Genomic DNA, 14,658 nt, shown 5'->3' on the forward strand with positions numbered 1-14,658 from the left:
ACGACAGGCCAATCTAACCAGCAGACCTCTTGCGGTTTCCTACTGCCTCTGCTCCGTATTTCATAACTCCTTGTATCAGAATTCAGTAATTTCAGTCTGTTCAAATTTTTAATGGATAATTTTCTTTCGATTCATAAGGTGATATACTAATCTAGTATGTTGAAATAATCGATTTTATTTTGCATATCGTTGCAGTTCAGAGCAGGTCTTCCCAACCAGTACCGGTACCACTGCGCAAGTACCAAACTAAAGATACAAGAATTCTTCCAAAAAGTGAAAAACAAAAATTATTCGAAATGCGGTTCAATCTGTAAATAAATACAGAAACTCGATGGATACTGCACCGGATGTAATCGAGCCAGATATTCAAGTATCTCGTTAAAGTTTGCGTGCAATTCTTATTTTCTCTCTCTGTCTGTTGTATACACGTATTTCAATAATATTTTTATGAATCTATTTGCTTTGAATTCTAATAACTATATAAATTCTAGATGTAGCTTTAATAAGTCAGTATGATACACCACATTTTCATCGATTCGTATAATTTGTATTTAAGTTCAGTTCATTTTTGCTACTTAGTGTTAGTCTAATGTTGAAGGTTGAGAATCCCTGATTTAAAGTTTCGAAAATATGCCCCTAAAAGATGTTATTAACATTCGTAAAAGTGACGAGATTACGAGTATTTTACCGTACAGTTATTAAGTATATTGCGTTCATTGAAGATGACGACAATGAGACGTTTCAAGCTTCGTTGCAACTAATGACAGATACTGAATACATAATTGTTACGTAAAACGAGTGTACAGAGTACATTGCAAAAATGAATGGATGAAGGTTCCGAAATGCAAAAGCAAATCACAAAATTGTGGATAAATTTATTTATGATCCCACCTGAGACGATTTACTATAAATAACGAATATTCAACGAAGGTTTTAATGCAGAAGACGATACGAATATGAGATAGGTTACTAACACAAGATATCAATCCTATGACATATCCGATCTCGTGACTAAGTATGATTATACATTTGAGTCCCAAAAACTAATGACAAAACAATATCGAAAAAGAAACAAATCGATAACACTTTTCTTAACTTTTGGTATATTTTTATACCCGGTGACTATAGTCACCCGTCATGTGCGGGTGTCGTTTTGTTGGCGGTGACTATAAGCTACTACGGATTACTATAATCACCCGTCACAAAATAACACGTGCACACAACGGACGACTATAATCACTCACCACAAAACTGTTGTTAAGGAAGAAATGGCATCGTTCTCCTTTTTGGTTTTGATGGACAAAAATACTGCAAAAACCAACGCTCAAAGAACAATACAAACAAATCCATTTCGAATTTGACAAGCAGACATGTCCTGGACAAAGGATTGCGATCGTGTTATTTTTTCTAACGAAGAAAAGTTTAATTTAGGTGGGCTAGATTGTTACAAATGCTACCGGCACGATTTAAGAAAAGAAATTTTAGCGATGTCTCGTCTAATGACCTAGGCTGTATTTAAAGCAAATGCAACAAACAGTATAATCTGTAGTACTAACCGTTAGATAAGTTCGACACAATATACAGAATTGTTGTAGATGATCTTAGTACCATTTACCGAAGAAATTGAAGATGATTCGTTATTCTTATTCGTTACGTAGATGAAAATGTGTCCAACACCAATTTATACGTGTCTCTATAGAATCTGTGTCGATAAACGCGATACAATTGGTAAGATGGAGATTCTGCGGCTGAAAATAAGCGGAAAGTAAATTGTCACATATACTGAACATAGTTCTTACCGATCATGAGAAGTGCCACTGCAATGTGATCCCGACCCGAAGCCCTAAGAGCCCCCAGCAGAGCGCCAGCACCCGCGCACACGAGACCCACTACGCCGACGCCCAATATGGACCAACGAACAGGTGGCGAGCCAAGACCGCAACACTGCTTCGGTACAGCGTCTCTGTAAGACAAGAACGAACAGTTACAGTGATCCATTGACACATTCCTGTAATTTGGTAAATCACTTGAACTCGCTTTACTTGGAGAGAATCTGAAATACCAAAACTGGCGTGTTGACCCCCTTAAAATTAGAAGAAACACTCTTAGCATCGCCCAGGTCATACAAACCGCGACCAACCTCCCAGAAATTAACGTACAACAACACATTCTCAAACCGGATCATATCTATATTTGACAAAAAATATTACCCAAGACTATCCAACAGAGAATTCACGAATTGGAACAACTTGATATGAAAATCACACCTACGAGTCCAAGAAGAAACTTAAAAATTCCCCTATGGACGATCCACTTCCCTATTGAAATAGAATCACAACTACTTGTACATAAAAAGGACGATACTCATCCAGAAGTTCTTGAGAATTTAATCATTGAAATTCTTTATTGCTGTAAGGAGTACATACGAATTTACACCAATGGATCAAAATCTGCACAAGGGACAGAATATGTTACAACAACCCCCTGTTCTACAATAAGCTATAAATTATACAATAACGTATAAATATTTACTGTCGAACTCATGGCCATTTAGCATGCGATTGAAGAAGCATATAAAAATTCCTATAAAATTCCTACAAATACCGCATCAAGTGATGTTCAAGTTATTCTAAAAATCTTGGAAACTCGCCACAAAATTATCGACAGAGGCAACAAAGTGATTCTTATTTGAATACCTGGAGCATATTGGGCTGCCAAACAAGCGGCAAACTCCAAGCCTACGACCAACCTAATCTAAAATCTCTTGATAGAGAATCTGATTAAGAAGCTCAAGAAAGGCACAATGCACCAATGGAATCTAGAATGGAAACTCTCAGTGCCCAACCACGTGCAAAGCATCTGTAATTCATTTCTAATAAAAGACAAAATGATTTATAGTCTACCAAAAGACCAGGTCATTACGATCCGAATTAAAATAGGTCACACCAAGGAAATGCACTCCTTTTTACTGGCAAAAGAACCAGCCCCAAAGTGCGGAACATGCAATTCACCACTCTCAATCGAACACTTTATTCTAAATACACTCCACATAGAATATTGGTATTGATAAAATAATTTTTTTATTCTACCTGTTAGCCTAACGTTCCACAATAATAAGACTAATCTAAATATCTTCTTGAAACAAACGTACAAGAAAAGAAACATCCACTAATATTATACACAGATGTGAATACGCAAGCATTTTATGCATTGTAATGTATAATAGTATTTCTCAAAAGACGTATTTCATATTAATCCAATATTTATAATTACCTGCCAAAAGCCGAGACGCTAGTTGAGACTGGAAAGGGTAGACCAAGACTAAGTCCCCTAAGACCTAAATGAGGCGGTGGAGGATGCAAAAATCCCCTTGGAGGGGTTACCAATGGTACTCCCGGTGCGGTAGAAGGCTGACATCCCGGTGATGCACCAGGATACGATGGTGGTAGTGAACACGATCTCAAAGCACGACGGTGTTGTCTACGCATCCGTCTTTCTCTTCTACGGGCACCTCGAACACCATCTAATTCCTGCAGCGCCTCTGGACCACTCTGGAGAGCCAATTCAGTCTGCGCCTCCGTCGAAGTGAAAGACCGTGCATTGGCTCGTGACTCCTGAAATGGTGTATCGAAATTAACCATTTTGAAAATATATTGCGTTGTTTTTATATAGGGTGTACTAAAATCGTGAGATAAATCGGAGATAAATTGGAGATAAATTGGAGATAAATTGGAGATAATCTTACAAACTTTTGAAATGCATTATGCGATTTAGAAACCGTTATCAGCTGTTGCTGCTACGGTTTCCAAGAAACATAACACTTTATCGACCGCTGGACTACTAATCGGCTTTTCGATTGCCAACGCTCATCGACCGATAGCCTATTAATCGGCTTTTAGCTATCGACGGTTTTCGTCCAGTGGGATTTACCGTTTTGTTAGTAGCTGTATACCAACCTCTTCATATCCTTATAAATTATAATGTCTTTTACCGTTTACGATGGATAAAGATCGTGCAGATGAAGAGTTTTGCTTAGATACTTTGTCAGGCCATAACAGTTATTCAGAAAGTGACAGTGATGGTGATAGCAGTGATTCTTCTATTAACATTCGGAAGCCGCGCAAATTATTGCCACTGCAATCCATCGATTCAAAAAGTGATAATGATGACACCGCTGAAGTAAACATCGATACATGATCGACAAATGACAAATCAATTATTTTGGAACCTTTCGAAGGCAGCCCAGGTATAAAAATTCTACCAAAATCTGAAGAAAGTGTAATGGACATTGTAAATTTATTTATTGGAGATGACTTTTTGGAATATTTGGTTAAAGAATCGACTAGATATCACTATCGAGTAATCGACAAACATAAAAATATCTCAAGGACGAAGAAATGGACGGATATTACATTGCCAGAAATGACAACATTTTTAGGTCTAATTGTTCTAATGGGACAAGTAAAAAAGACACACTTCACGATTACTGGACAACTGAGCCAAGCATCAAAACTACGTTTTTTTTTTCTTTTTTTTTCCGAAAGTAATGAGCAGAAGCAGATTTATGCAGATACTGCAGAGCTGGCACTTTTGTAAAAATGAAGATATACCCACAAATTCAGACAGACTTGTAAAACTTCAGCCAGTTATAAATTATTTAAAGAATAGATTTATTGCTGTATATAAACCTTGTCAACATTTATCGTTAGATGAATGTATTACTATATTCCGTGGCGGGGAAGACTCTCGTTCAGAACCTACAATCCCGCGAAAATGATAAAGCACACTTGTGAGAGCAGTCTGTGAAGCTCACACGGGATACATTTGTAATTTTGAAGTGTATGCTTGCCAAGGAATGAAATTGGAAAACACTATTCTAGAAGTTATTGATCCCTATAAAAATATTTGGCATCACATTTATCAGGACAATTATTATATAACAGTGTCCAAATGGTTGAAGTTCTCTTGCAAAATAAAGTACGGGAAGAACCATTCGAAAAAATAGAGGTCTTCCTCAATGTCTCCAAAAAATAACCCTTTCGAATGGTCAAGCTACATTTCGTAGAAAACACGATATTCTGTTACAAATATGGAATAACAATAAACGAAACATAAACATGACATCGACGATACATTCGGCGCGAATAATGCAATCCGGAAGTGTAAATAGAAGATCGCATATATCGATTCAAAAGCCTGAATCGATAATTGATTACAAGTATACGAAGGGGGTAGATCGCGCAGATCAATATCTGTCGTACTACTCTATTTTTAGAAAAACGAAGAAGTGGACCAAACGAATCATAATGTTTTTAATCAATTGTGCGCTTCTTAATTTATTTAAAACATACACAAAGAAAGAAATTGACGTATAAGAAATTCTTACACAAAGCGGCAATTTTCGTGGATATCTGATTTATCATCAACAGATTCTCTAAGTGACGACACAGCAGACTCAACTAACAAAACAAATATTTCAGAGCCTACGAGAAAAGCACGAAGATCGGATCATCCAGAAAGATTATCACGCATAAAGGAGTATAAACTTATAAGAATAGTGATAAGTGGTAAAAGCAAAACACCCCAAAAACAATGTAGAGTATGTGCATCGAAAAAGATAAGAAATAGAACATGTTTCGTATGTAAATTTTGTAATGTTCCGTTACATAAGGGTGACTGTTACGAGCGATATCACACTCTACTCTAAAGAATTATTAAAAAATTGAATTACTATTACCTTGAATATATTTTTTGAATATTAGTTTATAAAGTCCTTTATTATATAAAGTAAATGCAAAATAAAGTATAAATATCAATCAAATTACATTCTTTTGAAACAAAAGGAATAAGCCGGTGCTTACTGAGTGGCAGTGGAGACCACGACCGGTCGATAAAGTGTTAAGTTATAAGTGATATGATCTTGTAACTTCTGTACGATTCTATCAAAGAAATATGTTCCTTTAAAACGAAGTGACTATTCGGTGAAAGCTTAAAGAACAAGATTAACCATTTGCGCTATAAAGACGTGCTACGCACGTCGAAATACTTTTGTTCCAAAACCGCCAGCGACGTCTATACCAAGTCGATAGGCATTTGTCGCAGAAACAAAAACGACGTGTTCGTCTCGTCGGCTAACAGTTAGATCGTTCATTATTCGAGTTACAGTTCCAGAGTGCACGGCATTACGTATCGTCATCGATATCTTAGAAATATTTCAGGATCAATGCTTGGCATCCTGTATGTAGCAATCTTCTACGCTCGTGTTTTATAAGTAGGTGCGTTAATTTGTGTTTGGGTAAAATTATTGGATGTTTTTCATCGTATGGGACGTGCGCGTCGCGCAACCTACCGCCCACGCGTAATAATCCCTCGGGGTCCAGAAATGGGCTTAGTTGGTTGAGTGCGCTGTTTTCTGGTATCTGCCTTCCTCGTCGTAAGTCGGAGATCTCCTTGGCAAATGCGGTTGCTTGCGCCTCCCTTATGAGTAGGTCTGCGGCGTTCTGAAGCTCGGTACATTTTAAGGGAGCAGTTTGTTTCAGTGGTTGCTTGTCCTTGCCCTCGCTGAGTCTATCGTTTGCCGTTTTTTGCAATACAGACTTCCTGCAGTTCCTTATGAATCTCAGGATGTAAGTGACTGTGCGAACCAATTTTGTGTACGCTGAGAACCTTTCGAAAAGGTTAAGTTCTTGGAGTGTGCCACCAGGGTTTTCTCCTTCTGGAAGCCTTTCCTTGCTGATTTGCTGAATTATTAGACTGCTTGAGTTTCCCATTGGCTGACATTGTTCGTCATTATCCATGTCTATGGGGTTCGTTCATCTAATCTCTTCGTTACATAACCAATGTGGTCCCTTCCACCACAAATCGCTTTGTTGCAATTCCGTCGCGCTCATTCCTCTTGATAGCAAGTCTGCCGGGTTCATCGCGGTCTCCACGTGTTCCCAATTAGTGTTCGTCAGCTCCTGTATTTCGGCAACCCGATTGGCGACGAATGTTTTCCATTTATTCGAGGGGGCCCTTATCCATGCTAAGACCACGGTGGAGTCTGTCCAATAATGAAAGTTCTTCTTCTCTATGTTGCAGGCGGTGGCCACCTTGTGCGCCAGCCGGACTAGCAATAATGCTCCCAGGAGCTCTAGCCGTAGAATGGAGGTTGCCTTTAAAGGCGCAACCCTCGATTTTGCGCATAATAGATGCGTTGTTCTTTTGCTCCATTTGCTTTTGGTGCATACATAAATGCACGCTTCATACGCACTCTCAGAGGCGTCACAAAATCTATGCAATTCGAACTATTCATGATTGCTGGTGAAGGCTTGTCTGTTGATCACATACCGATTGATAGCGGTAAGATCTGCATAGATTTTGAGCCATTGGGTGTGCAGCTCCTGCGGCAGCGATTCATCCCACTCCAATTTCAGGCTCCACAATTTCTGCATCATTATCTTGGCCGGGACTATTGCCGGGCCAACGAGGCCCAGGGGATCAAAGATCTGTACAATCATGGACAGAATTGTTCTCTTCGTAACTTTGGGCCTTTCCACATAATTCACTTTATATTTCAGGCAGTTGGTGGCGGGATCCCACCATAGTCCCAATGTCTTGCGATTCTTGTCTCCCTGGATGGCGATCGCCTCATTCCTTGAGCCGTCGCGCTCCCGCAGAACAAGCGGCTCGATGGCGGCGAGCTGTGCGGACGCGTTGCAAGCTGCTTTATGAAGATCAGAGTTTTTAAAGCTGAAACGGTGACTCAAAGTGCGTTTGCGGGTGCTCCGCTTGGAGAGCTAAACGAGAGAAACGTTTTGTGATAATAACTGCAGTGCTTAGTGCAAAAAAGGACAGTGTTTTGTGTATCGAAAGCCTTCGGGGAGAGACCTAACCCCAAAGCGTGGCACGCTGCAGATATCGCGGTACGAGGCTAGCGCCGCATCCCATTGGCCAGCGGTAGTGGTATAGAGGCGCCCTGATTGGTCGGCGGTAGTGGCGTAGCAGCGCCCTGATTGGTCAGCGGTAGTGGCATAGCGGCGCCCCTGATTGGTCGGCGGTGGTGGCATAGCGGCGCCCTGATTCGTCGGCACGGGCGACCAACCCCCGCTCTACTAGGTGGCGTGCGCGGCGTAAGCTTGGAGCCGATTGGCTGCCGAACAGCCATGAGCTGCAAAAACGAAGAGATAGGCGATGCTATGCCAATGGCAAGCACGCGGAAGAGGAAAGAGGAGACGGACAGCAACTCCGACTCGGACTGCAAAAAACCCGTAGGAAGGAGGAGGAGGCGGATTGCGAGTAGCAGTCCCGAAAGAGAAGAAGTGGAGAGTAAATGCAAAGCCAAACCCGGCACAACACCTGCAGAGGAGCTACTAGTCTTCTGCAAAAGTCTGTCCGGAACGGCCACCGCTGGGGACTTAAAGTACATAAAAAGAAAAGCCAAGGAGTGCCAAAAAGTCATCAGCGGTCTGGAGCAAGAGAACGAGAGCCTAAAAAGTAGGCTCCAGAAGAGCGAGGACCTGGGGACCCAGATAATGAAGCTCTCTGAAACCATCACAGGAGCGGTGGGAAAAATCGCCGAGCGGTAAGAGCGAGAGAGATTGAGTGCCTGTCTTACTGCCTAAGATGCGTGCCTGTAAGTTACGCGGGCGTAGTGAAGAAGAAGGGTATGGGTGAAAGAATGAATGTGTGAGCGAGGAAGTAAAAGAAAAGGTAATAAAAGGAATGAGTGACTTCGTGAACGTGAGAGTGAAAGCAGTGCGGCAAGACTAAAAACAATGGAATCGTGATTGAAACTGTTAACGAGCAAGAGAGGGATGCAATAAAGGAATGCACGAAGCTGGGCGAGTTAGGGCTGCAAGCCAACCTGCCAGGCAGAATAAGCCCCAAGGTAATTCTGTACGATGTGCCGAATGAGATGAAGAATGAGACTATTCTGGAGCAAATGTTTGAAAAGAACCTGAAGGAATGTATGACGCAGGACGAGTTCAATAAAAGGGTGAAAATAATAAATAGGTTGAGTAATAATAGGCCATCTCTTCGGAGTTGCCCAATTTCGCCAAGTACGAAACGGAATGCTTACTACAAAGCGTCCGTCCTCGTCGCGTTCCGTGGTGGCACGAAAATGCTGCTCACTGTGGTCGTTTTTTAGAATATTCTCAGATTTTGGTTCACCAAAGCCGTGCTCTATTTCCCAAAATCGTTCCAGTTGCTGACTCAATTCCACATTTTTAATCAGGTGGCATGCCGCCCTTGGTTGCTGGGTTCGCGAATGCAGTTCACCTGTCACGATCCAGCCAAGGAGGGTCTTTTGGAAAATTGGTTGATTGTGCTTCAACCTGATTTGGCCGACGCATAACAGTCGGTAAAAGAGTCCCGCTCCAATTAGCAAGTCAACAGGGCGAGAGCGATCATAGTGAGGATCGGCTAATTCGATCCTTTTGGGCACCCTGATTTCTGACAAGCATGCGTGTGCGCTTGGCAGATTATCACTTATCTTGTCCAAAATTATGCACGTTATTTTTTCTGCAAAATCGGTGATGCGCGAGCGCAATTCGACAGTGGTTTGATAAGACATTGGTTGCGCTCCTTGCTCAATACCCATGAGCGTGACCTTTGATTTTGTACGAGGGAGGCCCAAGCGCCGACATAAATTGTGCGTCATTATGTGCGGCTGCGAGCATGAATCCAAGAGTGCTCGGCATTCAGGCTGCTTGCCCTTTTTGTCGAGCAGGTAAACCGTGGCCGTGCCCAGTAGCACGTAAACCGAATTAGAACAGGAGGCGCGTGGGACCAGGTAGTTACTCTGTGTAATTTGTGCTGGTCCGGATCCATTGTTTCTTGAAGCGCTGTCGCCTCCAATTTCTGTGTGATCCTGCGCTGTTGAGCTCCGTGGTCGCGGCATAGCCGCGTCCATGTGTAAAAGTGTATTATGTCTTCGACCGCACTTCCGGCACGAGCCGAAGTTGCAATCGCTGCTGCGATGACCGCCGGACCAGCAATTGAAACAGATACCCATGTCGCGCACTATGCGGATTCACGTGGGGGCCGGTAGTCGCTTAAACTGTTGTAAGCTCCAAACTTGAGAAAGTCACTCGCCGGGCAGAAATTTGAGTCGAATAAGGAGACGGGTTAAAGAAGTTGGAGCATCGCTGGGTCAAGTATATCGAGCTGAAAGGAGACTATATAGAGAAATAAATCGCTACTTTTCTCGTAAAAGCTTACGTCGCGGGCTTCGTGTACTTCGTTACAAAGGCAGTGCACCTCGAGTTGGTCGGCGATATCTCACCACGAGCGCATTTCTCGCGGCGCTCAAATGATTTTTCGCGAGACGAGAAAAATCGTCTGATATTTATTCGGACAACGCAAAGAACTTCGTAGGCGCTGATCGAGAATTGCGCGATATACATGCTTCATCATTCAATGCATTATGCAGTAAACAACAACGTTGTTTGGCATTTCATTCCCCCGCGCGCACCCAATTTCGGAGAGTTATGGGGACGCAGCTGTCAAATCAGTAAAACGTCACTTAATTCGCACTTACGGTAGAACGTTATTAACATGCGAAGCCATGATAACCTATCTGACCGAAGTCGAAGCCATTTTAAACTCCCGTCCACTGATTCCCCTGTCCTTCGATCCTAACGACTTCAGCTCTTACACCTGGTCACTTCCTAATCGGCGACTTGATTAACAAACAATGTGGCAGCATGTCCTAAAAATGCGGGAGCATTTTTGGACCTGCTGGCACAAGGACTACCTGCACGAGTTGACAGTTTGCAGAAAATTAGACTTTTGAACGAATAACAATGTTGCTCGGCCGAGATGTTTTGATAATTCTTCTCACAGGGTGTATGAAGTCCCCATATGGTCAAGGGCCAATTTCACTATATGTTAAATATGAATTAATATTAATACCTTGCACTTATGTGGGATCAAAAATGGACAGGCAGGTGTATCGTGGTATTAAAAATAAATTCGCTCGTGTCTAGAGTCTATTGATCCTTTGCGGTCCGCGCAAATTTCGTAATTTCATTCCAGATGGTCTGCACTCGCAGTTTCACCTAACCAGCCAGTTCACGATGATTTCGTCAGGAGCTGATCCGCTTACAATTAATATCGTTTACTTTGTGAAATACTTATGGCCTTACTAACGTAACAATATACTTACGAATATAGTTTATAGAGAAAACAAATCAAAATTCAATTTCTTATTAAAACAGTTTTAGTTGTACGTAATAATGTTAACCATGATTATAGTATAATGTACAAAATATTTCATTTTGTACACAATGTGATTGAAATAATATTTCTCAGTACACATAATAAGAATAAAAATACTCGATATAATTTTTTTAAATATTTAAACGTAAATAAATAATAATGATAAAATGATTGAAACAATTAAACACAAGAAAAGTCAATGTTTTAAACAATTTGTAGTCATTATTATTCATTGCGTACGTTTTCATCGCTAATAATCAAATCTGAATACACTTTTTAAAATTTTCAAAATTATTAACATTCCTTTACATACAGAACGTTGTGTAACAACCAATGTGATGCTCATTGATGGTATAATTGGTCCCTGATGTATCGACAGAATAAAGGAGTGAACTTTGAGAAAAGTTACGAAGTGCTTGGAAAGATAATAGGTTGCTTAAATGTAAAAAAATGCGTTAAAATGTAAAAACAATATACGCTCCAACCGTGATCGTAGAAGTGGTAGAAGTATACTGCAATACCGCCACACGTACAGTCCGACCATACGTCCCAAAACTCTGTCGTCGGCAAATTTTCAACAGCCTACATTGTTTATTACACCCTGGAACAACAGCTTCAAAAAAATTCATTACAGACCGTTTTGTGTAGCCAGGTATAAATAAAAATTGTACCCAATAGACCAGACAATGCCAATGATGGAAAATTACACGGCACACAAAGTCCCCGACAGACACTTTTGAATCTCCAAACTCCAGATTCAAACAGATGCACATCGACGTAGTAAGTACCATTATCGATCTCCCAAGGTTTCCGTTACTGCCTTAGCTGTGTTGATCGCTTTACCCGTTGCCCAGAGGCGATACCAACGGAAAAGATAACCACGGAAACAGTAGCAAGGTCCTTACTACATGGATGAATCGGGCGCTTTGGAGTACTGACAAGAACAACAACCAACCAGGACAGACAGTTCGAGTCCCAACTCTTCGGAGAGTTAACCCGACTCTTGTATACCTTAGGTCGGGTACTTCCGAGACTTCCTGGAAATGGGTACGATGTAACTACAAGACACTCAACATCAGTAATACAAACACCATAGTCAGACCCTTGCTAAATTCATCGCAACAAATAATTTTATCCAACGTTTCTCCCACAATACCTCACAAATGTATATTGAAAAATTCTTAATGAACAGAAACATAAATACAAGAACCCTTCTGACAAACAGTACTAAATACTACCTTGATCAAAAAGTTTTTGGACTTTATTCATAAAATCAAAAATACAAATTTATTCGTCCAAATCGATATGGTCCCCTTCAAAGTAGTCCCCATTGACTGCAATGCACTTGCGCCAGCGCTTGATCCAATCCTCGAAACACCGCTGGTACTCAATTTTCGGTATGTCCATCAGAGCCGTCTTCGATTTTGTCATGACCTTCTCTCGGGTACTGTAACGCGTTCCGCGAAGCGGTTTTTTAATTCGGTTGAACAGAAAAAAGTCGCAGGGAGCCAGATCTGGTGAATTTGAAGGCTGCTGGATAGTGTTCGTGTTGTTTTTCGTCAAAAACTCGCGGATAAGGATCGCATTGTGCGCCGGTGCGTTATCGTGGTGCAAAATCCACGAGTTGTTTGCCCACAAATCTGGCCTTTTTTGACGAATTGCTTCGCGCAAACGTCTCAAAACGCCCAAATAATATTCTTTGTTGACTGTCTGTTTTTCTGGCAAGAATTCTTGATGCACAACACCATTGTAATCCATGAAAACCGTGAGCATCGCCTTCTTTCTTGACTGAAAACGACGTGGTTTTTTCAGTCTCGGCTCTTCCGGTGCACGCCATTCACTCGCTTGATGTCTGGATTGTGTGTCATACTCATAAATCCACGTCTCATCTCCAGTGATGATACGTTTAATAAATGTTAGGTCGGATTCGGCCTTGGAAATCATGTCTTTCGCGATTTCAACGCGGTCCTTTTTTTGCATGAAATTGAGGTCTTTCGGCACCAGTTTTGCAGCGACACGTCTGAGGCCCAAATCACTAACCCAAACGTCTTGAACGGATCCATAAGCAATGTTCAAGTCCTCTGCCAGCTCTCTGATGGTCAATTTGCGGTTTTCGGACAACATTTCTTGAATTTTATCGATGTTTTCATCGGTTTTCGACGTTGTCGGCCTGCCACTGCGTTTGTCATCCTCGACCGACTCACGACCACTTCTGAAGCGTTCGTGCCATCGAAAAACATTTGATCTCGAAAGAGTATCGTTGCCGAAACACTTCTCCAACATATCCAAGGTCTGCGGACCGTTAAATCCGTTTTTTACACAAAATTTAATGCAAACTCGTTGATGCTCAAATGATGCCATTTTCAAAATCGAAGACACGAACAAAGGAGATGTGCTCAGTACAACGTAACTTTTACAAATATCAAGCTATGATGCTGAAATTGGAAGGAAGTGTTAATGACAGATATGGTAACCTAACAAAAAAAAAAAAGAAACAATCGGGTGATTGACAGCGACACACGGGGGACAGTCCTAGAACTTTTTGATCAAGGTAGTATTTGTTTCCAACGACAAAATCAATTGTTTTTTGCCCAAACGAATGGGACATATTGCAAGAAAAATGTGCCTCACACATCCAATCAACAATGACCAATGATAAAGAATGATAAAGAAATCAGCAACAATGACACACCAAGAGAAATGTATCAAACAACATATTCCAATAGTACGCAAGAAACCATAAATACACCACACGAAAACCTATCCAAAACAGAAAACCAAAAAGGGAACTGTCACTGACCTATCTACAATCAACTTCAACAATACACCCAGCGTCACACCACAAAATACAGAAATCTTTTGATTTCCTACTACCCATAAAAGACCGCTATCAACCTCAATTAAAAATCAATCAGACAACGGACGCAACCAAAAAATGACACCCAGCAACAAATACTCAAATTCGAACAATAATCCAACAGTTACAAACATAAAAAAAGAAACCCGAACGTAATCAATCGCTAACTAGAATTATAGAACAAATGGATAATTTACTTAAACCAGTCAAAGAAACCCAAGAAGACTCCACTAATAACCTTGCCCTCAACTATACCCAACTTAAAAGCTTTCTATCCATTAATGCTATAATTCATAGCTTAAGTTAATCCATCCTTCACTACGAGACACAAGTATAAAAAATCCATTGCACCACCTCGTTAAAAAATTAGAAACGAACCTTACCACAAATTTATCCTCACAATCTATCCTTCTACAAAATCAGCACTCTCATCATTATCCTTGCAGCATCTTGACATTGCCAGCGTGTCCCTTGTTCGTCGTTTCCGAAGGTATCACAAATATCTGGAATATATCACAGTGGACTTTAGTTCCTTCGCTTTCTCCTAGACTTTTACTTGTTTGACATTCTACTATTTTATGTTTCCCGTTTTTTTTTTT

At 41.0% G+C, this 14,658-nt stretch overlaps 3 protein-coding genes across 9 annotated transcripts in view; 1 reads left to right on the forward strand and 2 right to left on the reverse strand.

Moving 5' to 3' along the window:
- The window catches only part of LOC143144056 (uncharacterized), a 76,285-nt gene that overhangs the window by 17,238 nt on the left and 44,389 nt on the right, over positions 1-14,658 (reverse strand). For all 7 annotated transcript variants that reach the window (XR_012991338.1, XR_012991337.1, XR_012991336.1 and 4 more), the window contains 2 exons: positions 3,274-3,614; positions 1,800-1,963 (listed from right to left, as the gene is read on the reverse strand). Coding sequence is in view for 4 of the 7 variants with exons in the window: in XM_076306057.1 (XP_076162172.1) it covers positions 1,800-1,963; positions 3,274-3,614 (505 nt within the window). In the remaining 3 variants the exon portion in view is untranslated. The remainder of the gene's footprint in view (positions 1-1,799; positions 1,964-3,273; positions 3,615-14,658) is intronic.
- Positions 6,809-11,080, reverse strand: LOC143144054 (uncharacterized). The gene is made up of 2 exons (XM_076306056.1): positions 9,062-11,080; positions 6,809-8,149 (listed from the first exon to the last, which is right to left on the reverse strand). Exons 1-2 carry the CDS (start codon positions 9,995-9,997, stop codon positions 7,913-7,915), a joined length of 1,173 nt encoding a protein of 390 aa, XP_076162171.1. The 5' UTR covers positions 9,998-11,080; the 3' UTR covers positions 6,809-7,912.
- LOC143144057 (uncharacterized) overlaps positions 7,682-14,658 on the forward strand; it is a 39,892-nt gene continuing 32,915 nt past the window's right edge. The window contains exon 1 of the mRNA XM_076306062.1: positions 7,682-8,563. Coding sequence (XP_076162177.1) covers positions 8,145-8,563 — 419 coding nt within the window. The 5' untranslated portion in view covers positions 7,682-8,144. The remainder of the gene's footprint in view (positions 8,564-14,658) is intronic.

The sequence above is a fragment of the Ptiloglossa arizonensis genome, chromosome 3 (assembly GCF_051014685.1).
Source record: "Ptiloglossa arizonensis isolate GNS036 chromosome 3, iyPtiAriz1_principal, whole genome shotgun sequence".
Lineage (NCBI taxonomy): Eukaryota > Metazoa > Arthropoda > Insecta > Hymenoptera > Colletidae > Ptiloglossa > Ptiloglossa arizonensis.